Source organism: Accipiter gentilis, chromosome 7 (assembly GCF_929443795.1).
Source record: "Accipiter gentilis chromosome 7, bAccGen1.1, whole genome shotgun sequence".
Classification (NCBI taxonomy): domain Eukaryota; kingdom Metazoa; phylum Chordata; class Aves; order Accipitriformes; family Accipitridae; genus Astur; species Astur gentilis.
The window spans coordinates 17256622-17281433 of NC_064886.1; the positions used below are offsets into that span (position 1 = coordinate 17256622).

At 41.0% G+C, this 24812-nt stretch overlaps 1 protein-coding gene across 11 annotated transcripts in view; it reads left to right on the top strand.

The window, feature by feature from the left end:
• The window catches only part of KDM2B (lysine demethylase 2B), a 125884-nt gene that overhangs the window by 57699 nt on the left and 43373 nt on the right, over positions 1-24812 (top strand). For all 11 annotated transcript variants that reach the window (XM_049806146.1, XM_049806150.1, XM_049806143.1 and 8 more), the window contains 3 exons: positions 4048-4163; positions 10551-10677; positions 18752-19206. In XM_049806146.1, coding sequence (XP_049662103.1) covers positions 4048-4163; positions 10551-10677; positions 18752-19206 — 698 coding nt within the window. The remainder of the gene's footprint in view (positions 1-4047; positions 4164-10550; positions 10678-18751; positions 19207-24812) is intronic.

A 24812-nucleotide genomic window follows, 5' to 3' on the forward strand; every position in this document is an offset into this window, starting at 1 on the left:
AGCAGACATGACAAGCTGTCCAGCACAGAGTGAGTTGATCATACATTTCAACAGACCTGTCAATTCATCTACAGCATAGCTGAAGGTGAGACAGGCGGGATGTATTGGTGTGGATGATACTAAAGCAATCCTCTTGGCCATCCTTTTTGTCTTACGCATACGTGCAGCTTGCTCCTATTCTGGAGGTCTGTTCTTCCTCTTGAAAAACCTTTGTAATTGGGAAGCTTAGAAGATGGGTGTTCTTGGTTGCAAATGGTCACAGTGAACATTCATCTTCCTCAGTTTATTTCTGAGTTGTGCTTGTATCTAAGCTGTGGGAATGAATTGAATGTGCCATCCAAGCTTATCTGTTCTCAGAGCTCATTTCCACAATATATTACCCTCATGGAAACTGTTTCCTGTTTTCTGCTCATCTCTGTTTCCTCCTACTTCTACTTTTCTGGTGCTGGCCTCTTCAGTTTTTCTCCATACACAGCCTTGTTAATATTAGAACAGGAGATTTTTTTTCTTCTTCTTCTTTTTAACATCTGTGCCGATCTTCCTGTGGTTTTCTGTCTTTTCAGTTCTCCATCTTTTTTGCCTTATCTTGCCTGTAGTGTCCTATGTCTCTGGAATATCTCTTGGTGCTTGTGTCTTTGCAGTTTCAATATTGCATGTATGTTCCTCAGGCAAGTCAAAACTATTTTGGGATGCAGTATAACTGAAAAATGCTGTAGACCTGAGTGGCCAAAATCTGTTTTATGATCCAGTGACTCCTCTGACAGGGCTCTGTCCTGTAGCTGGCAGAGGGACTGTGAGCTGGATCCTGCATGTGGGAGCACATGAACTGCTGGAGATCTAGGGATTCCCTGGGACTTAGCAGTGTGCCTAGCTCAATGCTGTTCAACAGTGAAGGGATGGTACCCACAGGCATCGTTCTTACCCATCTCTGAGCTATGCCTGGAAATCATCCTACACCCTGCTTTGGCTAGGGGTAGGAACTTTAATTCCAAGGACTTTACAGTTAATGACTTTTCTGTTTGTTGCTTGGTCTCTGGTTTATTTTTAATTTTATTTTCCCAACCCTGATGGATTTTAGTGCTTCATTATTACAGGGTTTTGTTATTGAGAACTTTCACAAAAAGCAGTATTTTCAGTCTTGTTATTAGAAATACATTCATCTTGAAGGACTTAGTGTTTAGTTAGTTCAGAAGTTAGGAGTCGAAGGTACTAACTGTAAGATGAATTTAGACCTGGATTATAAATGTAAGTAGGGAATTACATACATTATCTGCAGAACCAGAGGTTGTCTCAGCTACTTTAAGGAAGACTTTGAATTTGTACCTCTACCTGCTCTTCAACAATACAGGATTGAATCTATATTCATGTTTGTTAATCTTTCTCTTGAGGGTTTGTCATGTCTGGGACATCATTTGTTGGAGCATTGGCTCAAGCCAGTGATAGATCCTTTCACATTTCTCCCAAAAATATTGAGACTACTACCGAGGAAGTCTAGCAGGTATTAACATAAAGACCCTTGGCGTCCAGTGGGAGCAGAGTCAAGAGGCCAGGGGAGGTCTGATGAGAATGAAACCCAAAGAGCAAGAAGCAATGAAACCAACTGCAATCCAGTGTGAAATTTTCACTGAGGAAATATAATTTGTAGGAGGAGGCTACTGTGTGGTGGTAGTAAAAGCATACATTTGAGGAACAAGTGCGTTGATGGGATTTAATTTCATTTTTTGTAAGATGAAGGATATCTCCTTTCTACCTTTCATATAGGACTAGAAAGCCAGGTTTCAGCTCAGTTACTCCTTTTACTTAAGTTGTAAATATTTGGTAACAAATTGTATTTAGAATGCTGTTGATCATTCCACTAAAAGAACTTGTTGCATCTGCCAGCTCCAGTATGTTTATACATTGACTGATCTGTGCTGGGAGAGTTGCAGTGGGAAGTAGCAGTGAGGACTCTTTGATGTTCTGCTGATATTTGGCTGTTTCTGACCTGTCTTCTGCTACCACTCAGTTGCGTGGCCATGGATAAGTCATTTCACTTTTTTGATCTTCAGTTTGTTCATGTCTAAAACTGACAATTAAGGTGAATTGTTACACAAAGTGACCCTGTGTTTCAGCACCTATCCAATAAGTTGGCTTTGGGAACCCACCAACAGGCTTGCTTCAGCACGTGGTTTCCGTTCTTTCCCCCAACCACATAAATCTTTGATTACCTAGTGGAAGCAGCGGCTCCAACTTCATTGACCTTGGATCTTTTTTCCTTCCCAAAGACTAGGATCGGGAAGATCATTTATTTTCCCAGTAGTTTGCTCTTAGTACAGACTGATGTATTTCATGTGAGGTGGTGAACTACTTCAGCTGCGAAAAGTTTGTATAGTGTTGATGTATGTAGTTGCCGCGCCATTGTTACATGAGAAAAAAATTCCTCTCTAGTTGGTTGTTCTTGATTTGGAAGTAGTAAACAGACTGGATCATTGTGAGCTACTCTGTAACTGAAATTATACTAACTGGAGCAGGAAAGATTCAATAATACAAAGAGCTGCCAGAGCTATGAGCCACTTGTTTTTTTATATGCGTCATATTTATCATATGGAATCAGACCTGTAAATTGACTGAACACTGGAACAGGTTGCGCAGAGGGGTTTGTGGAGTCTCTATCCTAGGAGATACTGAAAAGCTACGTGGACGTAGTTCTGGGCAGCTGGGTCTAGGTGGTCCTGCTTGAGCAGGGGAGTTGGACCTTCAGAGGTCTCTTCCAATCTCAACCATTCTGTGATTCTGAAATTCAGAAGAATGTATCCCGAGTGATGAGCTTGTGTTTCCAGGGAGAAAATTCTAGTGCTGATTTCTTTTCCTTCCTGTCTCTCTCCTACCAATATGCCCTTAAATGAAAGCCCCAGTTCTGCCATCTGCTGTGGCTCAAGGACTTCTCAGATGCAGCTTTGCAGGCATTTGCCATCTAAAGATTGTTGCGTAGGAGAGCTTTTGTGGCTGCTAGCTGGAGAACCCTTTAGGCTGAAGGGCATTTTCCTGCTCCCTCACTGATCTTGAAGTGAAGGAAAGCTGCCACAGCTTTAGTGGAAAGTACTGCACAGTTAGGAGAAAATTGACTGCCCCCTATGTTGCTTTGCTGTCTGCTGGTTTATAAATTGTAATGCTTTTCATTAAAAAAGAAGAAAAAAAAAAAGTGTCAGGTCTCTGTGGGTTCCAGATCATTAGCAAGATCAATTCCTTTTTCACTGCAGAGATCAGAGGCTACAGTCTTGCATAGCCAGTCCTTCAGCTGCTGACATACCAAGCAAACAATGCAGAAGCAGAAGAGCTGGTGTGTGGCTGCCTGAATTGCTATGCCTGAGTTTTCTTTGTGATAGAAAATTCTTCCCTTGCTTTGGAGCCTGTGAAATGAATTCAGTCCCTTGCAGGATTGGGTCAGAACAGACTCATCAGCTCTAGTACTGGAAATGTTAAATCACCTAACTTGGGGCTTGCAGTGATGAAGATTTTTTTGGTAGTTTCAGGAAGCTGATAATAGAATATGAAACTTTCACCTCTGAAGGAGGGCTGGTAATAATTTGAAATTGTTGACATCTGAAGATGTATGCTCTGGTGCTGGTGTGAAAGAAGTTTGATGTGACTCAGTCCAGTTCCACAGCCCTAGCCCACACCACTGCTAACATGATTTGCAACCCTACTGGAGGTGCCACTAGATAGCATTGGAGAGCCAAGTGTATCGAACAGACTGAATTTACTTCCTAGTCATGGATGTGGTTGAGTCACAAGCTTGCGCGTTCTCAGTAAATACTGTAACTGTTCTGTGAATACATAGAAGAACCCGATTTACAGAGGGTTGTAAGACTGTACATCATAAGATGCCATTCTCCTGCTATGACTAGTCTTAAAGTGTGGCTACGAGCATACCATTTAACATTTCACTGCTTTAACCTCTTATCCCCTGCAGAATGGGGTTCCTGGGGTTGTTAAAATTTGATGATAAATTGCTCTATAATACTACATAGCATGAGGCATTCTCAGTTCTTTGCTTTCCCTCTCTAGGGTGGATACACGCGGTTTATACTCCAGTAGATTCTCTGGTGTTTGGTGGAAATATCCTGCATAGCTTTAATGTTCCCATGCAGCTTCGCATCTATGAAATTGAGGACAGAACAAGGGTAAGGATACTTGATTCTCTTTTTAACTGAACAGTTCTTTGTGACTATGATCTCTCATAGTCTCTTCCTCGTATTCCCTTCTGGCAAACAAGAACTGATGGGATCTCCGTGTCAGAGTCGTTGAAACAAGAGGTAAACGTGAATTAAGGAGACTTTAAAATGTTGGCTATTTTTAGTGGGATTTACTCATCTGTTTTTCCCTACTTCCCACAGATGTGTCCCTTCTGTGTCTCTTGTCTGCCTGTCAAACTTTCGTAAAACACCTTCCCTTTTGCACAAAAACATATTGGGCTTTACAGACCTTTGTACTGGTACTTCTGGTAACCCCCTGCTTATCATCTCTCTGTGCACACCTGGAATGGATACCTGAGCCTGGAGAACTAATGGGACTAGGATGGTTCTACTGTCTACTGAATTGACAAAGCTGCACAGAAGTTGCGTATTAAACGACGTCTTCTATACTTTGCAGGATTTTCTTCTACAATGACTCGATACTGTGCAGGAATTCTTGGAACAAAGAGAATCTGGGGTGGGACATTAATCTGAACATTGTGGTGTTCATCTGGCTGTAGCATCTACCTTATGGAAAGAGTATTACATGTTGGAGGAGGTTACTGTGCAGCCTCTTTGTTGGGAGCGAAAATTTTATCCTTGATTAATAAACAGGACACCTAGTCGTCATATACTTTGCAGTTTCATAAAGTAGCAGAATCTGAAGGAAGTGCCATTGGTTTAGTTGGCTATTAAATAAGCTATGCCAGGAAGTTGTAGCATTCTGATGCAAAAGTGGACCAGTGGTATGTGCAAATTCAGATGGGGACTTTTTTTTGTGGCTGACTGTTTTGGAGGCATTGCACTGAGGCAGTGCTGGTAAATCACTGACATGCTTGCCAGCTGTGGTGGTAATGGAGACTTGGACTGGCAAAATGGCAGGAAGTAGCAATTATTCTTCGCTAAAAGGTCTTAAAATGGTATGTCTTGGACATCAGTACAATTCACTGTTGGTCACCTCTACAAGAGGGCACAATTCTGGCTCCAAGTGGGCTTTTACCCCAGATTGCTTTCTTTGCAGTGAGAGTACATAGGCATGAAGCAATATGTATTGTTTTGAAGTACATCTCTGATTGTGTGAGAGGAAGGGTGTCCTCCCTCCAGCCTCCCTTACTTCACAGGGGGTACAAGGCCTGGTAATCTTCACATTGCAGAACACTGGCGGGAGCAGTTTGTTTCCTGGAGTGATTTTAATGAAGAGAAGGAATATTAAGCAGAAAAATTAATTCTTAGTGGAAGAGAGATGAAGACAAAAGCTGAAATTCAGGGGAACTGGAACAGAGGGAATGTAGCTGAGAGCAGAAGTAGAGACCAGAGTGGAGTTCAGCCTGGCTTTGAATAGGTGTCCCAAGGCAAGAATGTCAAGTGTCTTAAGAAAGCGTAAAGGGACTTGGACAGGAAAGAGTTATGATGGCAGAAGCAGGAAGGGGCTCACTGTGGCTAGACAGAGGTGCTAGGCACAGGAAGGTTTTCAGAGTGACTGTAAATAAGAACCAGCAGTATATGCTGGGTATGTATGCTGCAGGTGCATAAGGGGAGGGTGTGTTGTTGCCAGGAAGGATAGTAGCACAGGCAACTGGCATGGAGAATGGAGAAGAGGAGACTGGGAGGAAGGATTGATGCCAGAAACTAGTTATTTCTATTGATGTCTATGGGGAAGATGGGAGGGAAATGCTCTTTTTCCTGAAGTTGTATAAAAGGTGACATTTTGTTCCCAGAGGACTTGAGCAACCCAAGATCACACACCTTGGGTTGTAACTGCTCAGTAGTGCTTCATGTCAGGCCCTTCTCTTTGGCAAGCTGGGTGCAGCTTTGATCTCCTAAGCTTTTATACCAAGAGGCAGAATTCCCTGTAACAGTCAAATATTTTGGTAACTTTCAGGAATTTACCAGCCAGTTACACTGAAATGCCTTTTAAAAGTCACTAGCAGCCTGAGCCTGTGGGGAGGTTTTGGGAGTTGGTATCTGCCTCTTTGAAAATGTCCTGTCATAGTTTTTTTGGAAGAGGATCCTGCAGCATTTGGAAGTCCCAGATCAGACCTTTAGTCTTCTCAGTGTTAGTTTAGATTTTCTTCAAAGTCTGTGTAGTTCTTTATCATTTTCCCTCCAAAAATAAAGTGCTTTAAAAAAGACTAATGAAAGCCAATAGCCCAGAATTTCCATGACTTCACAGAAACAATTTCAGCAGTTGCATGTTGCTGTGTGCAAGCAATGTGTTATGTACAGCCGGTACCTGTGTTCACAAACTTGTGCTCATAGGCAGCCATATAATAACAAAGCTGTGTGAACGGTTGAAGAATAGCAAGAATTTCTAGACAGAAACAAAATATAAGCTGTGCAACTAAGGCATACAGAAGTTTGATAAAAGGCAGGAAAATCAATAATGCTATTTAGAAATAATAACACCACTACCACCATCCCCCAACCTAAAAATATCATGCAGGAATCTTGAAGGGGTAAATGTTTTCAAAATAGGATTCTAGTGTGTACTACTTGGCAAAATTTGATGGGCAAAGCAAGTAATTTCTTTGTTCAAATAATTCTATTCATACACTGGCTAGTATAGCAGACTCGGTACAGTATGTAGTTCACACAAATTTGCCAGTGTGAACATACTGCAAATGAGTTTCTCATCAGTATTGATCTTTCCATTGTGTATAGCACAGAAGTAAATTACACGATGTGATTGACGAAGTAATTTGCCACACTCAAATCAAAGTGTAATACAGGTGTGTTTCCCCTCTTCATTTTGCACAGAGCAATTTTATGGAGGTTTCACTGTGTTTAAACCTGCTATATAATGCTTAATTATCTTTGATTGCTGATATTCAAAGTCATTTTTATGCTAGGTGTAGTTGTTATTGTCTTAGCATCTAAGACAAGAATAAATACATGGTTGAAATGGTAATGCTGATTTACAGCCTGATAAAATTGCCTAGTTTATATACTTGTCATGCTTATTCTAGCTTAATTTCTCATATCCCTGGGAGACTTTTTAAGAGGGTTATAGCCATTTAAAAATAGTTTTAAGGAGTAATAAAAAACATGTCTATTGTTGGAAACAGCTCCTAATGTGCAATTGAGGTAAACAAATATTCTCCAGCCTTACAGTTTGTAGAGACTCTCATTTTGCAGTCTGGCTTTCCTAGAGGCCAATTAACAGCTAGTCAAATAGGCCAAGCTGTTTAGCTCTCTGCTAGACCAGCTTGAATAACTGCAAAGCAGGCTGCCATGCAGCGATTCATCATCTTGGCACAGGGGTGTTACAGCTCTGTATTACTGAAGAGGAAGAATGTGTCAAACTTACTCCCAACTCATCTAAATTTAACTGTGTTAAAATATTTGAACACAGATAGGGACAAAAGCACTCACAATATATACGTAAGGTGGTCACTCACAGATGATGGTGTTTGCTACTGATTTTGTTTTCTGGAATGTAAGATAATATTTTAAGTGGATAGAGTAATTATTTTGTAAATAATCAGAAATTGTTTTTCAGTATTGTGATTAGATTGATTAAACACAAGTGGGGTTTGTAATGATTTTAATGGGCATTGTGGAAGAGACTAATACTTTCTTAAGGAAAATGTGTGCCTTACTTGCTTAGGGTTTTTTGTTTTGTTTTTGGAGGGGGATATAAGTCTCTCAAATAATTTCACTTTGAACTGAAGAAATGGATCATATTCCAGAGAGGATTTTTCTTGCTGTACAGGAATAATTAAAAAATTTATTCAGTGGATTGTAAATTATTAATCACAGAAGTTAGAGCTGGAAATGCCTATTAGATGATCTAGTGTATTTCCCTGCTGGTGGGGGTTTTAGTCCTCTGGCAGTGTCTGTATCAGATATTACACTTTAAATTCATCACAGACATTTTTAATTTCTTTCTTTCTTTCTTTTATTCCTTCCCCCCTCCCCATAGAGTTCATTTGACCATAAGTGTACAATGGAAAAAGTACGGACATGTACATAATGCAGTTTACATCCATTATAATTAATAAATGTCCAAGGATATCATAAAGGATGTACTCCTCTATACTTTTCCATAAGACAAACTTTAAAAGATTTTTAAAGCACTGTTAGACTTGCTTTACTGGCAAAAGGCTGTAGATCTTTGCACAGTATCTCTTGCTACATATGGTAGCTCTTACTTCTGAAGGTTTGTAAAAGCAGGGCCTTGTTGGGAAAATAGTGAATTACAGAGGCATGAAGGGATTTGCTGTGGGTTGGAACATTGATAGTGAGGCAATTAGGAACTCAAATTGAATATTAAAGATTGATATACATAATGGGAGCACTGCATGCATTACTGCCTTGTCTTTCACATTGAATTAACATTGGTAACAACTAAATTTGGTGAAGCTCAGAATCTGTCAACAAATGTTGAGCAATGATGTCTTTAATATTCCCAGGCATGTGGCTGAAAACCTTTTGAAGGCTGAGGGGTGGAAGGCGGCTTCCTGTTTGTAAGTCAATTCTTTGCAAATTTTGTTTCCTGCAGTGCTCTCTTGGAAAAATTTGAGTTCCTTTATTAGCATATATTTTAGCATGGCTAATTTCCCCTGTGTTCCATAATAGTGATAAGTGACTCGATCTCTTCTTTATGACAAATAACTAAACCAAAGGAAAAATATTCTCCAATCCAAAAAGGCCCTGGGGTTAAATGTTCTCACATTTAGGGGGATGTTGTTTTGTTGGTTGGGTTTTGCTTTTTTTTCCTTTTATTTTTTTTTCTTCTTTTTTTTGGTATGTGTGCTTTGTAACAAACAACACAGGGAAACATTTGGGAACGTGCATCATCACTGGATGCGTGACCCATAGCAACATACACTTCAGATTTACCAGCTACATTTGTGTTGAATTTAAGAGATCTTAACTTTTGGGAATTGCCATGGAATATTTAAATCCTGTACTGTGATACATTTAGTGGGACAATACAGTGTATTTTCCCTTTGTTACATTTTGTTTTATGGCTAAAAGTGTTTGCATTTCCTGTGTCCTGGGAATAGAGGCAAGTTCTTTGACTGTCCACCTTGGGGACAGTTTTCAAATATGGGCATACTAGTAAGTCACTGATATGCTCAAGTGGATGCTTTTATCACCACACAGATGTTTTGGCAATGCCTGCTTTGCAGAGCTGAATGAGTTTCCAGGTGCTGGGTTAGTGGCTCTCTTTAGACTTTGGGGGTTTGGGTGATCTGGGGTGGGGTGGTGTTTTGGTTTTGTTTTTTAAAAATGGGCTTTCTAAGATAATGCTCCTTTATGGTACAGTCCAGCTTTTCATTAAAGGTGGGCGGACACCTCTTGGCTAGGTGAGCAGTTAATATTCATAGAATGTCTTAAAGCAGTTCCTATAATCCCAGTGCAATGCATGCACACAAGCCTGCAAAATGCAAATTTTGGTGCCACCAGGAGAAAGAAGTGTACAGTGTAAGTACAAGTGCATGCAAGATGCATGGCATCCATTTTTAACAAATCACAATAAATATACGTATGTTCTTGCATTTTAGGAGCTTCTCAGATTCTTGCTTGGTACAGTGACCTCCTATAGATAGAAAACTGTGTTAGAAAGGAAGGAAACCCACTTTGTTTTCTTTTGAATCTGAAATAATCTCACAAATACATAGTGTTGGAGAATAAGCTTTTTGTGTGAGAACAACAGGTCTGAGATGTAAGAACAAGTGCACAGCTTGACAGGATCTTTTGTCAAAATCCTGCTTTTCTATTCTGTTTGTGGCAAAAGCTAACTTGCTACCAAAATGTTAAGTGTAGACCACATAAGGGATTTTTACTTTTAATGTGTAGTTATCAATAATTGAGAATTTGTGTGTTCATTTGTTTAATCAAATTGTTGTGAAGACCATAATTGAAAAAATGTATTTCCTGCTTGACTCATTTTAGGTAATGTTGCCATTTTGATAAAAATCATGTGATAGTGTTTGGGAAATAAAATTTTAAAATCCTTTATTTTAACTTGAGTTCTAGTGACTAACATCTGTATGTGACCACCCTATGTTTATACAGTAGGTAAATAATACTGTAGGGGCCATCCATCAGTTTCATGATTTCACAAGAACACAAACCCTTTCCTCTCCCACCACCCCAAGAGGATACAAATTAGTGAACCAAGAAATGATGCTATCATGGCAGGCAGGCAGGCAGTCTCCTCATTTTGTATGCTGAAGGCGTACATCTCACTCGGCTCCCACCCTCTCTCCCCTCCCCCTCCTGCATACTGTTTGTGCTCTTGATAACATGATGAGAATGATGACTGGCCCTTGTGCTGCAAACTTCTCTCCCTTCCCCATGGACTGACAGTCTTGATCTTGCTTTCAGGTGCATGCTAAATTCCGTTATCCTTTCTACTATGAAATGTGCTGGTATGTTCTGGAGAGATACGTGTCCTGTGTGACCCAGCGCTGCCACCTCAGCAAAGAGTACCAGAAAGAATCAATGTTAATTGGTGAGTGAATCCTTTGAGTGCATATTCAGAACTGATGCTGGCACCTTAGGCTAGTTACTGCTTTGGTTTCTGCAAAGCAGGTTATAAATTGAATTGGAGAACTGTAGAAATTCCAATGAACTTTCTTTATTTTGGGGTGGGGAGGGTTTTGACTCTTAAGCATTTCCATGAAGTACCAATCTACTTAGAATTATATTTATTGAGCATTCCCTTAGCAAGTGGATCCCAGAAAAATAATTTTTGGATGCATTTGTTCTTTGGTTTCAGTAATGTTTGTGTTGAGATGATCTGCCAAACAGTTGAGGATTTACTGCTATGTTTGGCACAGTACCTTAGTAGCCAGAAATGTGTGCATTACAAATGTGCTCTGGTGGGATGGATATTTAGTCCTTTTATAGAGCATCTCCTCTACAGAATACGTTACGGTCACTAAACCTGGCTTCCCTCTCCTTTCTTTTCTTTAATCTCTACTTTAGTTCTGTCTGTTTGGTGACTGCCTTCTAGTTCTGCAGAGTAATAAAACCAAGAAAACACCTACACAAATCTACATGATCTATAACCTAAGTGCAGGGAGGTCAAAGAAACCTTTACAACAATAGCTGAAAATGGACCATAGCAGAGATGGATAGATATGCCTGAAGCGGGAAGGCATTACTTTGGCACTGATGTGAGCTTTACATCAGTGTGTGACAATTCCAGTTGTTGCCTTGCTGAACTGCCCTGTTTTTCCTCCTTTTAATGGAACAAGACGGTGGGCCATGTTGCCTCCCTGCTTTTAAGTGCAGAATGGCTGAAAGTAGCACAAGCGCCAGCTAAATCTTAACTGATACATGTTAAGTGTGGAGGATGATTAAAGTATTTCTGCACCTCCTGCTCCCTGAGGTGCCACTTGGAGTGAACCTGGCATGCTTGGAACTGCTCCAGGTTCTGGACAGACTGGGGAAATGATCACCTACGAGAATAATTCTTAGTAGAAGGGATTGAAGGAGTTATGGGCAGACATCACTCTCCAGTGAGTATTACTGACCAAGATTAACTTGAGGAACCTAATAGTCTGTGTAGATAGGCCAGGGAAATTTCTTGGGGTCACAGGGAAATTGGGTACTTCACAGTTTGTTCTCTTCTTAGCTTTGTGAGACCCCGGTCAGAAGGGTTAGTTAAGCAGGAGCTCAGTGTGGAGAAGTTTTTCTTGTTATAGAAGATGATCCTGGAGGAAGGGATGAATTAGCCTCTTGGATCAGCTCTTCATAAAGCAGTGACAAAACTCTGATGACTGCATTGATTGTAAAAAAGGAACAACCTCCTCTTGTCTAAACCACTGGCATGGAAGGAGGCTTGTCCTGCAGGCAGGATGGGGGTGTCAGATCGCTGAGGTGTAATTGCAGAAGAACTTTGATGCGGAGAGTGAATGGTTCAGGATGTTGAGATGGGACCTTTCCCAGCTAAATCACCAGTGGGAATTTCAGCCCAACTCAGTAATTACTGATAGTGGTTTGGTGATCCCGATGAAATATGCCTCAGTCCAGTTACTAGCTGAGAGATACTAAAATCATATAAAAGCTCACTGGGAACCATAGATGTCCAGTGTCTAGAGGGAAAAGAATCGTTTTGCATGACCAAAGAGTGCCAGCTGCAAAGGCATCAGGAAAAGGAGCTTGGCTATTTGGAAAATGGTTTGGTGGCCACATTGTCTGGGCCTTGTTGTTGTCTCCTGTGGTGGCTTCAGTTGTTGGCCTAGTGGAAAGTGAATATGAAGCTGTTTTGCTGTTATTTGGGCATGGTCTTATGGTTATTTCAAGCTACTGTGAGAAACATGCTGCTCTCACAAGACTATTCCATTTCTCGAACTCTAGAGATTGAGCAGCTGCCCCATGAGCTGAATCAGTTCAGCTATCTGACTGAAAATTAACCCTATTGAAAAATGAATATATTTGTTATCAGTAGGACTGATGAGCTGATGTGACTTGCAGCCCTACTGCATGGCTGTGGGTGCCAAGTTGAGGTAGGTGGTGGAAGCGTCTGGGTGGGCAGATCTTAAGCTGTTGTTACTGTCTGGAATGGATTGGTACTTTCAGCTTACCTAAGTGATATCTACTGACAGTGTGTAGTTCATCCACCTGACTGCTATCTCTTGACTTCAGAGTATTAGCGTGCTGATAAAATCTCTGAGATCCAGGGCCTTTCTCTCCAGGAGAGACAGATGTGTACTACTTTTTGCCAGAAACTTGCTTTTTATTTCTTGGCAGAATCTTAACCTTAAAATAATTATTGAACTGGGGATTGTGGTTCAAAAGCCCAGATCTGTTATATCTACTGGATCTTTCATTTTGGCATTTGTCAAATTCAAAGGAGTAATGGTACATTATTTACCTTTACAAAGCTGCGTTGCTTTGTTCTGCAGGAGTAATACTGGTGCAAATACTTGCTTGTCTTTTCTTTTGACTGGTCTCAGTGTCCAGCCTCTTGACTCAAATCTCTATGAACTGTAATCCTTGAATTACACTTGTTTGTTCTGCAGTGTCTGTATCTTAATATCATTCACCTGCTGTGGGATAGGAGATCCAAATGAGGTCAGTGTTCTAAAACCCCACCGCTTTGTTTTTAAGCTTCTCCTCAGAACTGCTAAGGTCCTTAAATTGTCCTTTCCTTAGAGACCTCTCTATCTACAAGCAATTTCTTAATTTCCCATGAGAGAGTATCCCTTGACAAAGAATTTCCCATTTTTCTCCTTAAAGAGTAATGAAACAAAGTACTTAACTTCTCTGCAGACTCCTCAATAGATTTAATTGTCTTCTGTCCTTCTTAGTTTAAGAAAAAATTCTTCACATCCTTATACTCATTTTCAGAAATTCCTCTTGAATAATCTTAATGTTTCTCCTTTTTTTTTTTTTTTTTTTTTTTTTTTTTAATAATTTCCTTGACATAATTTGTTGTAAATGTCTACTTTCTACCTTTCTTTTTGGGTGCTTGAACTTGCTATTTTTTACTCTTGAGTTGTGCTGCTTTCTTTTCTTACATACCTTCTGATACAGTGGTCTTACTGGATCTCAGAAGCTAAGAAGCAACAGGTGATGATTAGTCGAGGAGGACATCCACCAGAGATAGCACAGGATGCTGCCCATGGTCTCTGGGATTCATAAGGTGGTAGTTCTCATAGAACTGGTAGAGGTTCTGTTCTCCTGCGTGAAAAAAAGGAGATTACTGTGGTGATAGAGAACATCTTTGGAGAACACAGAAAACTGAATTCATCAGCAACTGTGTTTTAAAGATATCTTTAGGCTTTTCATAGTATGTTGTCATTACACAGTATTTATTTGCTTTGACGTGAAGGTTGCTAAATTCAGAGTGACTCTTTCAAGGCATTGCCTACTCATGAAAATGTATTGCTGTGATTGTGTTGTTTTACCTCTGTCCTGATAGTTGCATGCTAGCATAGCACTTTATATTGTTCCTTGTATTTCTGTTTACTAAATGTCTTGACTCAAAAAACTTCAAATGGCGGGGGGGGAAGAAAACACCTCACTATAGGCAATGCTAAAACCTTGAGTGTTCCCGCTCCTCAAAAAAAGACGTCTGCCCTTCTAAATAAGTTGGAAGATGATGACCATGGTTTTCCTTACCCAGTCTTCAGGCCCAGAATTGAGTTTTCAGGCAGTTGCCTCCTAGTTAGTGTGTGAGACCGTTCTTTTCAGATCTCTTCTGCAGAAGGGCAAACACTCAGGGGAATGATGACATGACAGCAATCCCAGGCTGCTGTAAAACCACACAATCTCTCTTTCTCTCCCTTTTTTCTTTTCCTTGTCCCTCTCAACTGTGACATTTGTCCTGCTGGCTGAAATCAGAAACAGAACCTATTTGGGTTTCCTACTAGATTTGAATATGCACTGTTTCGGGATGGATATGTCTTCATTATTTTTACTCTTACCATGAATGAGTCTGTACTGCATGTTTTCAATCACAATTGACCTTCAGTGAGATATGGATCTTGAGAGTGAGCTGACAAAGAGTAATTGGGAGAAGATACTGGGCTATCAAAAATGTGCTTTCTCTGTAGCCTGCAGCTTTTAAGACTCCCATTGCTAAAATTTTAACAGGATGGCTCTAACTATATGTTAAGCCTGATGGATGAAGAAAATATGCCCTCTGGCATGGTGAAGGAGCCATGTCTTTTTTTTCTCCCTCTTCTCAGGGGATAGAAGAGATTTGCTTATGATAGACAGGTACTGGACTATCAGTCACTATTGAGTGATTTCTGTGTGGGGTGCTCCATGCAGTAATACATTTCCAGTATGCTCAGGGTTTTTTTTCTGCTAATGACAATGTCATTGCTGTCTTTAGCAGACCAATAGGAACTGCTGCTCCCAAGTCACAGTGTCAGGGTTTGGAGCTGGGAGTGGCAAGATAGATATTACACACTGAACTGTTTTTACTAAAAGAGTTTAGAAAGATTTCATAATACCTCACACCTCTCCCTTTCTTTTAAGTTCTGTAATACAGCAAGTTGCTTTTCAGCAAGGAAAGAAACTGTGTATAATTATCCTTCTTGTACAAGTGGATAACTGTGGGGAAAGTTAAGTGATTTGCTCAGAACCACAGGGAAGTGAACTGCTATAGAAAAAAGGTATTTCTAGCTCACTGTCCTGTGGTCAAGCCTGTGCTGCTACTCCTCTTCACTGAGTTATGTCACTGACTGGTCTGTATAAGCTGGTTTTATTTGCTTTGAGATGGAGAGGGGTGAAGGTCTTTTTGCACTAAGTGGTATGGAAGCCCAGACTGGATAACCACTCTAAAACTAGAGTTCTAACCTGGTATTGGCTGGTGCGTTGACTCAAAAGAAACCACGGTTGCACTTAGCAGGAGCTCTTTCCCATGGAGAGACTTTCTAAACCAAAAACCTCCAAGTCAGTGGAACCCTGGTAATACACTGCTAAAAATGCACTTCTTGACAAAATAAATGCAGATTATCCTTATGTAGGGCCTCAGCTTCCAGCATAGTAACTTTCAGTCAGATACTGTTTGCATTAAAATGAATAAATAAAAATAATGGTATATTGCATTACTACAAAACACTTGAAAACATAAGATTGAACCTTCCTCACCTTGAAGTTATCCTTCCATTATTGATTCCCTTGGCTTTTTTTTTTTTTTAATTACCAGCAGTAGCAGACAGTTGTTGTCTTTTGAAAGCAGTCCACTCTTAATCTGATAGTGCAACAGTACTGTAATCCCCTAGTGCTCCAGAATAGACTGATACATTTCAGGTTAATAGCAAGCCCTGTCCCCAGATGTAAAGTTAGGCAAGGCATCAGGTAACTGCCAGGCTTGCAGAGAACAGGCCACAGGAAACTTGTTTGGTGATGGCTCATTCTGAGGTTAGATTTAGATTGGGTTTTGTCTGTCCATACCCAGGTGTCGCTGGCACAGCAGGGCCTGTCTTGTGCAGACAGCCGGTGGCAGGGAAGCGGTGGCAGCTGGCAGAACAGAATTGCTGCCCCCCCCACCCCCCCCCACCCCCCCCCCCGTGTGCTTGTTTCTGATGGGAATAGGCCCCCAGTATGCTGTGGTGTTCCACTCCTCGCTTGCCTTTTGTTTCCATAGATTAGAGCAAGAGACAAAAAGTGGAGATCTCTCTCGAAGGCTGTTTTCTCTTAGCACCAGAGCATTAGTTGGAGTAACGTGATCTCCCTCTCTTTCTTTAGGCCTTATCTACGCTTGTGATTTGCCCCAGTTACAGCCATTAGTTCCTGTTCAGCAGAGCCACAGCATAGGAAGACAGAAACATAATTTTCTTTGTGCAGATTTATACCAATTTCTGTTAACGATGCTGTACTGGTAGCGTAGGGAAGCGTATCTGCTTTCACCTTCTTCTGGCATCTTCTCCCATCTAGACTGGGCTTTTGTGCTTCAGTCAATTGTAAAATAGTTCACCAAGGCAGTGTGGCTTAGAGAAGGGGCTCCAGCCCTGGATCCAGGAGCCTGGATTCTGATTCCTGGTTTTGCCCTAGATTTGATGTGCGACAATGAGCAAATCGTGCTTTCTCCCAAGCATCTGTTTCCTCAGCTGTAAAATGGGAGAATGACATAAGCTGATTATATAGCCCTTTGAGGTGGGTAAGTGTGCTAGCTACTGTGGACAAAGGAGAAAACAGTATTAAATAAAAGTTGGATAACCTAGTGGTTTTTAAATGTTCTGGTTAAGATATTTTCTAATCCTGTTTATTTTTCGAAGAGAAGCATGGGGGTGTATTAGCACAGACCAGGGAGGAGGAGCTGCTTTGGAGTGTTGCATGCTACCACCTCAGCACACAAACTGTGCTGTACTTCATGGTGAAGCTTTTTTGGAGGGATGCAAGGAGGATGTTAGCCCGCACTGTGGATGTAGAGCTGGATTTGGCTGTGACCAGCCTTGCTGGTAGCTGGTATTTTTTGTGACTGCCATCTTTTCACAGGTTTTTCAGCTTAAATGTGCCTTTCAGGAGTAATTTTATGGCTGTTTTGGTTCTGAGGAAAAATGCAAACATGACTGAAGGAGTAGACTAGTCACAGATATGCTTGATTTTTGCAGACACTGTAGCAACAGCACTTTTGCCCTGAGAAGTGGCTAACTCGTATCTCTTGGGCACTAACCTGCAGAGGTCTACCTGGCCTTACAGAATTTTTATTTGAAACTGCAAAGCTAAGCAGCTAGGCTAACTGCCCTCAGATAGCTACTCTGCCACTACCTGTTGCATCTTTGTTACTCAGCTGACAAGTAACGTGTATTTTGCAAGATGGTATAGACTATGCAAGAGACAAGGAGCTTCTCTGTGATAAGGATGAATTTGCCAGCTTGGAACTGGGCTTCAGTGTTTGTTTTGAACCTCACTGTTAAACAACCGGATACTGAGCTTTTTCTTTAATGTTCATTTAATCATTCCTTAAGCATAATTCACATTGTCCTAGTCCAAAGCTACTGCATTGCAAAGCATGAAAGCTGTGAAAGGAACTTTTCATTAATTGTTCACTCACTTTTTCTGTATGACTTCTATTTCCTTTGCAGAGTGTTTTTGTTTGCAGCTTGATCTCATACCCATTTCAGCCAGTATTAAAATTCACATTGACTTAACTGGGTGTTGCCAGTGTTAACTGTATTTTCCACAGAAATTCCTGCTGTTGCTAGCCTGCATTCAATGTTGTTCACTTAGTAAAGGAAATTGTGTCTAATAAATAAAAAAAGATGTGTGCTTTAGGGAACTTTGGCCACTAGTTTCCTATATTGCTTTCACTGCTTGATTGCATGGAGTTGGGTAGCAGTTGGGATTTTTAGGGGGAAAACTAGTATTAAACTAATAATATTAACAGTTCTTTAGACTCAGAAACTTGCCTTTAAATTTTCCTGAGAAGTACCTAGAATGTATCAGGGATGGTGTTAAGAAAAACAGTATCATGCAACTCTGTGATAATCCTTGCATTTCTCAGTGTGTTTAGGCTTCTTGTCTGTAAAATAAGCATAATTGTAATCCTTTGTCTCAGAAGAGCAATGAGTATTCACGCACTAGGTTCTCGTTTTACCAACCATTGCTTGCAAAGAGGAAAAGTATTGAGAAGTTGATTTTCTGCCGTGCAGAGTTCCTGGAAGAATGATGATGTACAGCATTTTAACATGCATTCTCCCATCATTTTTCCCCTCCTCTTTCTGTGCTAACTCTCCTCTTAAAGCTGTAAGGCGGCCGAATCTGGTCTCTTTCGGATTTGCGGGAAAATTAATTGTGTGTGACTTAAGAGCTCTGCCTACTCTTAATTGAAGGCATAGAGGAGTGAAGCTTTGAAGAAAGCATAATTTTTCCCTAAATGTTTCCCAGTCATTTGAACTGAGTAGATTTTAATGAAAACCAGCATTAAAACAAACAAACAAACAAACAACCCCCCCCATCCAAATTAAAAATCAGCTGAATAGAGCCCATTCCTGTCACATACTTAGTAGGCATTATCGAGTGCCCTTTTAAATAGGCAGTGCCTAGCCCCAGTGGTAGAGAAGTGTTTAAGCTATGAATTACATCGGGTAAAATTTCAGCATTCTTTTTCTAACATACAGATGCAAAAAGAAAACGCAGCACAGACAGCTATTCATCAGATTCGTGGTTAGACATGGATGAAGAATCTTGTGATGCCCATATCCGGGAGGAGAAGGATGACAGCTTGGATAAGAACTCTAAATCCTTGGTGGATGGCTCCTCCTCACCCAACAGCACACACTCAGAAGGGAAGGAGGGTGCAGAAAGAAAACAAAAATCCACAGTAATGAGATACCTAAAAAGAACTTTGTCTAATGAGTCGGATGACAGTGTAAAATCAACGACCCCCACGGACTATCCCAAAACACCAACAGGGTCTCCAGCTACAGAAGTTTCAACCAAATGGACTCACCTCACAGAATTTGAACTGAAGGGTTTAAAAGCCCTGGTGGAAAAGCTTGAATCTCTCCCAGAGAACAAGAAGTGTGTTCCAGAAGGCATCGAAGATCCGCAGGCTCTCCTAGAGGACATGAAGGTGGGTGTGATAGCTTGCTGATACACACAAACTATTTTCTGTGGGCATAGAAGACAGCAGGAGATCAGAAAGCAAGTTCTGCAGCAGAGGGATGGCAGCTTGTGTAGTGACCAGCTCATATCAGCCTGCTATGCCACAGAGAGGGAAATTATGCCTTCTACAAAAGCCATCTCCACTCTGGGGAGATGGCTGTTTGCATTCTGATTTAATTGATGCAGTCCTTTCTGACTGTCGTAGCCATGGCCATAAGTTTAGATCCTCTCATAGTTCAGCACTTGTTATGTCCCATGTGTAAATACTATACCTCAAAAAGCCTATTTATATTTATAGTCTTAATCTGCCCTTTTTGGTCTAGTGTCTTTCTGGAGTATATCTGATTAACTGACACAGGAAATGTAAATACTTGATTGTAATTCAGAAGATACATTGTCTAATGTTTTTGGTTGCTTTTTTTTTTTTCTTTCACCTTTTTCATTTTCTTTTCCTCCATTGCCCTCTATAGGTTGATAATTATTCTCCACTGGTACAATACACTGGTTTTGGAGATAGTGTGAGGAGTGAATGCTCACTAGTGACAGAACTTCTTTTTAGGTTTTTAGCATACTGAAGGTGGTAGCCCATCTGACTTGGGGATAGATTTCTCCTGAAAACCAACATGGCCTTGCTACTTCGAGTCCTAACCCTGCCTCTGATCCGTGGCATCCCTTTGGACTACTTGGTTAGCTTTTTTGTGTCTTGTTTTCACATTGTATAAAGTAGGCATCTTAATTATTTTTTTCAACAAAGCGGAGAGCAGCATACTCTTGTAAATTTGCTGGGACTTGGCCAATAAGGCTAAGATTGTCAGCCTTTCTTCCACGGGTCCAGTACCATGGCAATTTGGCCTGATTTGGAACTATGAGTAGTGATGCATGGTCTTGTGTTTGGACAGCTAGTTTTGCGCTGTTCCTGTGTATAATGTGGTTCTTCAGCTATATACATTCTATACACAAGAGCTGTGTAAGCCACAGTCTGAGGGGAGAAATACATGTTTATATGGTAAAAGGGGAACCTGTACTTCTTCAGTGCAAGTAGTGTAACAGCTGCTTAGAAATGGCTTCAAAGCTAATTAAAGAATACTGAACATATGCAGTGTGCAGTGGAACCGTATTCCACCATCTTGGAGCCTGGAATTATGGTACATGGCACTCATTTTGGTAAACTGCAAGAGCTCAGAGTCTCTTCTTGCAAAATCAGCCACTTTGTGTATGACAGTGGACGCACATGCCCAAAGTTGTGGCTGTAGATTCACTGGCTTGCTTTGTGATCAGTCATCTTCTAATCAGAAATCAAAATGAAGCTTCGATACCAGGAGTTGAATTTGTGATGAAGGAGAAAGAACGGTAGGGTAACTTTTCCAAGCGTGATGCACAGACCAAGTTTCACTTAAAAATAAACTGCCCCTTCTTGCAATCCCAGAAAAGGGTACAACATGTAATAGATGGTGCAGATGTTCAGAATATGATCATGCATGCTCTTTTGATGACATACTCCAATGCACTGTGAGACATCTTAGTAGAACATGGCAAGATACCATATGTGAATCTGGTTTAAAGCACCGTGTAGGAGTATATGCTTTCTTATTCCTTTCCAGAGCAGTGGATTCGCTAGCTACAGAGATGGAAAACTGCAAATGGACATTTAAGAAAAAAGCCCAAGTCGTGCCCTTTTTGGTGATACTGTGCTTTAACTGGTATTAAGTGGGCATCTGCCAGTTTATTTTGTGCATCTTGCAGAGTTGCAGTCTGATGTTCCATCTTCTTTGATAACTGCCTGCTCCTAAACTTTCTTTCCTTGCCAGCACACACTGTAACTATCAGGATGTAGTCCAGCATCTGGATATTTATGGTTCCCTGCTGGTTAAAAAGCCCATGACCACATCTAAACATCATGCATGCTCCAGAATTGTTTTCTCTGGAATCACCTCTATGTTTGGCAAGGCTGTGACTGATCAATCAGAACAAGACCTTTTAAAAGTACGTTAACTCAAGCATCTCCTTGAAGTGTCTAAAGAACTCTTAAAGAACTTTCTTACCCATCTCTTTTACAGTGTTGGCCCACATTTAAGGCAGCCCTCAATTTTCAGAGAATGGAAGTCAATACAGCACAGTAAATTAATTAAAGCTCATATAGTCTGTTTCCTCCATTACTCTCCCTACAGCTGCATGATCCACTTGCTTGGTGCTCTGAAGGAATTGGGCCAGTTAGGGTGAGTAATACTCAGATCAGTGGTTGCTTGAGTACACTTCCTCTCAAGTCAGGAGTGGAGCCTAGGACTCCCCACACAGGCCTTCCCTTTGCTCGTCAGCAAATTTTCTGAGGCAGCGACTGACAAGGTGTGTCCTGTTCCTATCTAGAGTTGGGACCCTGGATGCAACAACCCATTACTGCTTTCTGCTGCTGTGCTGATTGACATGGTGGAGAACAGTGCAGTGGAGTCAAAGCATCCTATCTTCTTGTAACCCATGTGATACCAAAGCACAAAGTTTTATTCAGTTTATTGGCTTTAAAAAAAACAAATCAAAACCAATTGTGTCAGTGTATGTTTACGGCTTCTACCTTCAAAGGATAGAGCATGCTGATGGAAAAGCTGCCAAGTGACTGATTTCAGCCCCTTAAGCATACATCTAGCATAATGGTCCTTGCAGGATTCCTGTATTACTTGCTGTGCAGAATGTAGCTATTCAGTATTTTGTTCTGTCCTTGCTCTTCAGTGTGTCTCAGGTATGTCATACTGTTCAGACCCTTAGCTGAACATGGTGATAAGAATGTTCCCTTGGGGTTCCCAGTGATACTCATCACTACCATAGTCATGTGCTTCACAAGTGGTAATTGATGAGCTGTTGTTATCTGGTTCACAGGTAGGGAACTAGGGTGCAAAGAGATTAAGATAAAAGTGACCATCATTTTGGATGCTGGCTTTATGTGCCGTGGATGTGATTTTCAGAAAAGGTAGCATTATTTAAGAATGATACATGCAAAAGATAATTTTAATGGTATTGAAACTGTAATTGCTTAACATTTCTGCAGAGCAGAAGTTCTGATCTTTAACATCCAGATCCCAAGCCAGGTGTGAGGAAGCGTAGGATCATAAAATTCATGACTGCCTCTGGAAACTTGATTTAAAAGGTTTGCCCTGTGTCACATAGAGACATAATGGCAGAGGAAGAAATACAGTCCATTTTTCCAGAATGGTATTTATCTCCTTGACCACTAAATCATATTCCCTCTTACTTTGCTACTAGTTTTCCAACTTGTACAGAAAATAATGTGGGGATTTTGCTGATAGCATTAGCAGTAGAGTGAGCAGAAGCCTGGCACCTTTACCTCACCCTGATGAATATCCAGAGCACCAGTCATCTGTGGGACTGAATGGAGACAGAAATCGTGCAGAAGAAGCTGTGCAGATCATACATGCTGTGACTGTATTCAGCTATATTCACAAGGTTTATTTCATGGGCAACCTGACTTTTGGGCATGTGATGTATTAATAATACATCCTATAAAAAGTACCCTTTTTGTGCACCCATTTGGGAGTTATTTTTAACAAATGCAGAGCAAGAACATACACTGACAGAAAGTCTAAAAGCTTTTGCTCTGCTTGGGAAGTCTTAAACAAGTTTCTTCCTGAAGAAAATAAATATGTTTATTGCAGCAGTTTTATTTCTTAATGAAATACACTTAGGAACTTTTCTGTATGACATTCAGGTCTGTCTTTGTGCTTCAGTAAGGTAATTAATGTTTTCAGAACACAGGATATGGGTAGCTAAACTGGAGAAAAGAAACCATTTTATTCAGTGATGTGAAGTTTCACAGAAGAAATCAGGGTAACTCGCAAAGAATCCATGCTTTCCTATCTAAGCAAGAATACACTGAAGGATGGGCAACTGATTACTGCTCTTAGGGGTGAATACAACTACAGCTATATACAGCTATTTAATGTCAAGCAGGTGAGATCTTTGAAATAAAGTAATTTATTTTCCTTATGAGAAGGGAGACTGAAAACTAAACTAAACTAAGCCTGTGTAAATTCCTTACACATCATCTAAGCTCCTAACTAACTGCGACTATCTAGTGGGGACACAGCAATCCAGAAGTGCCAAGCTAATGCCTCTGCAGATTGAGAACCCATTTATCACTGTGATCGATGGAGTGCAGCAGCACAAGGGAGGCTTATTTGCAGAGTATAACACAGGCCTCACTTGGGGAGCGGGTCAGCTCTTCTCTCAGCTCAAACAAGGAATTAAATTATTGTCGGCTGCAGCTCTGCTGTATGGGCACTGTATCGCATGAGACCTGTGCTCACCACCAAAGGAGCTTCTCGGAGGCCTCCAAACAGCAATTACTGACAGGGGCGTTCACTCTGTAGCAGATGGCATCTGAACAATCGGCCAAGGAGATGCAATACTCTCTGTATCCAAATGTCTGCGGATGGGCTCTGTGTGAGCTGTGTGTGCAGCAAATTTGAGGGGAAATTGTTGTACAGATAAACATACACTGCCTGAGAGTGCTCAGCTGACCCAAGTTGCAGAAGGACAGAAGGCTTGGCAGTATAACTGTTGGCAGGGTGAGCAGCCAGAAGACAGTGCGGCTGTTGCCCTCAGATCCTTGCTGTTGGTGTTCCTGTTGGAGGCACGTGCAGCCTGCAGTATACATTCCATATATACATGCCTTGAAATGAAATATGAAACAGTGCAACAACTCTGGCTCCCAATTTAAAAATTAAGTAGCAGCTGAATTGTTAGAAAAGTACCTACACTGACAAGGAAGAAAAGGAGGAAAAAAAATAACCGAGAAGTAATTTTACTTAGATGGTTCCCTTGGGGATTGGAAGAATTTCGTTGTGTGGCTTCTCCACTTCATATTTAGCTACCAAAGAGTATGGCAGTCTACTAAAGATGCAATTGGGGTGGACTTATGCAGGAAGAAGAGAACAGAGCGGTAACCATCTTACTCCTTGGTGTAGTTTGCACCCCACATCACAGGACGGGTAAAGCTGAGCAGACTTTTGATTGTGACAGTCTGCATCCCACATTAAACACTCTTTGCCAGTGATACTTGTCTGTGTGCAGCCTCTGATTTCAGCACACAACATTTCTGTTGTGTTACCAGCAGGATGGTAATTCCTTTGCTGCTGTTGGGGAAGAGGATTGTGAGATCTGCCTCCTAATAATGCCACAGACCTTCCCCACTTCAAAGCAAAAATGCTGCTCTTCTTCAGAAGGGACTGTGAAAGTCCATTAGGGCAGAAGAAACTCAGTTTGAAGAGCAAAGTTTGTCAAATATCTGCAACTCCTTGGCAGCAGGAGAAGATTCTTGTGCAAGACAGATGATATCTACTGAAATATGTTCTTACTTTTTCTTGCCAAGAAATCTTACCCCCTTCTCATTCTGATGACAGGAAAAAAACTCCCTCTACTGAACGCATTTCAGGAGAGTCATTGCTTGCTGTGCTTTTGAAATTAATGGCTAAGCTGAATTCTTACATACTTAATCAGTTTCTTTCCTTCATACCTGCTTTTGTCACCACAGCCTTCAAGTGTAATGAATCGGGCAGCCTTGTGCTG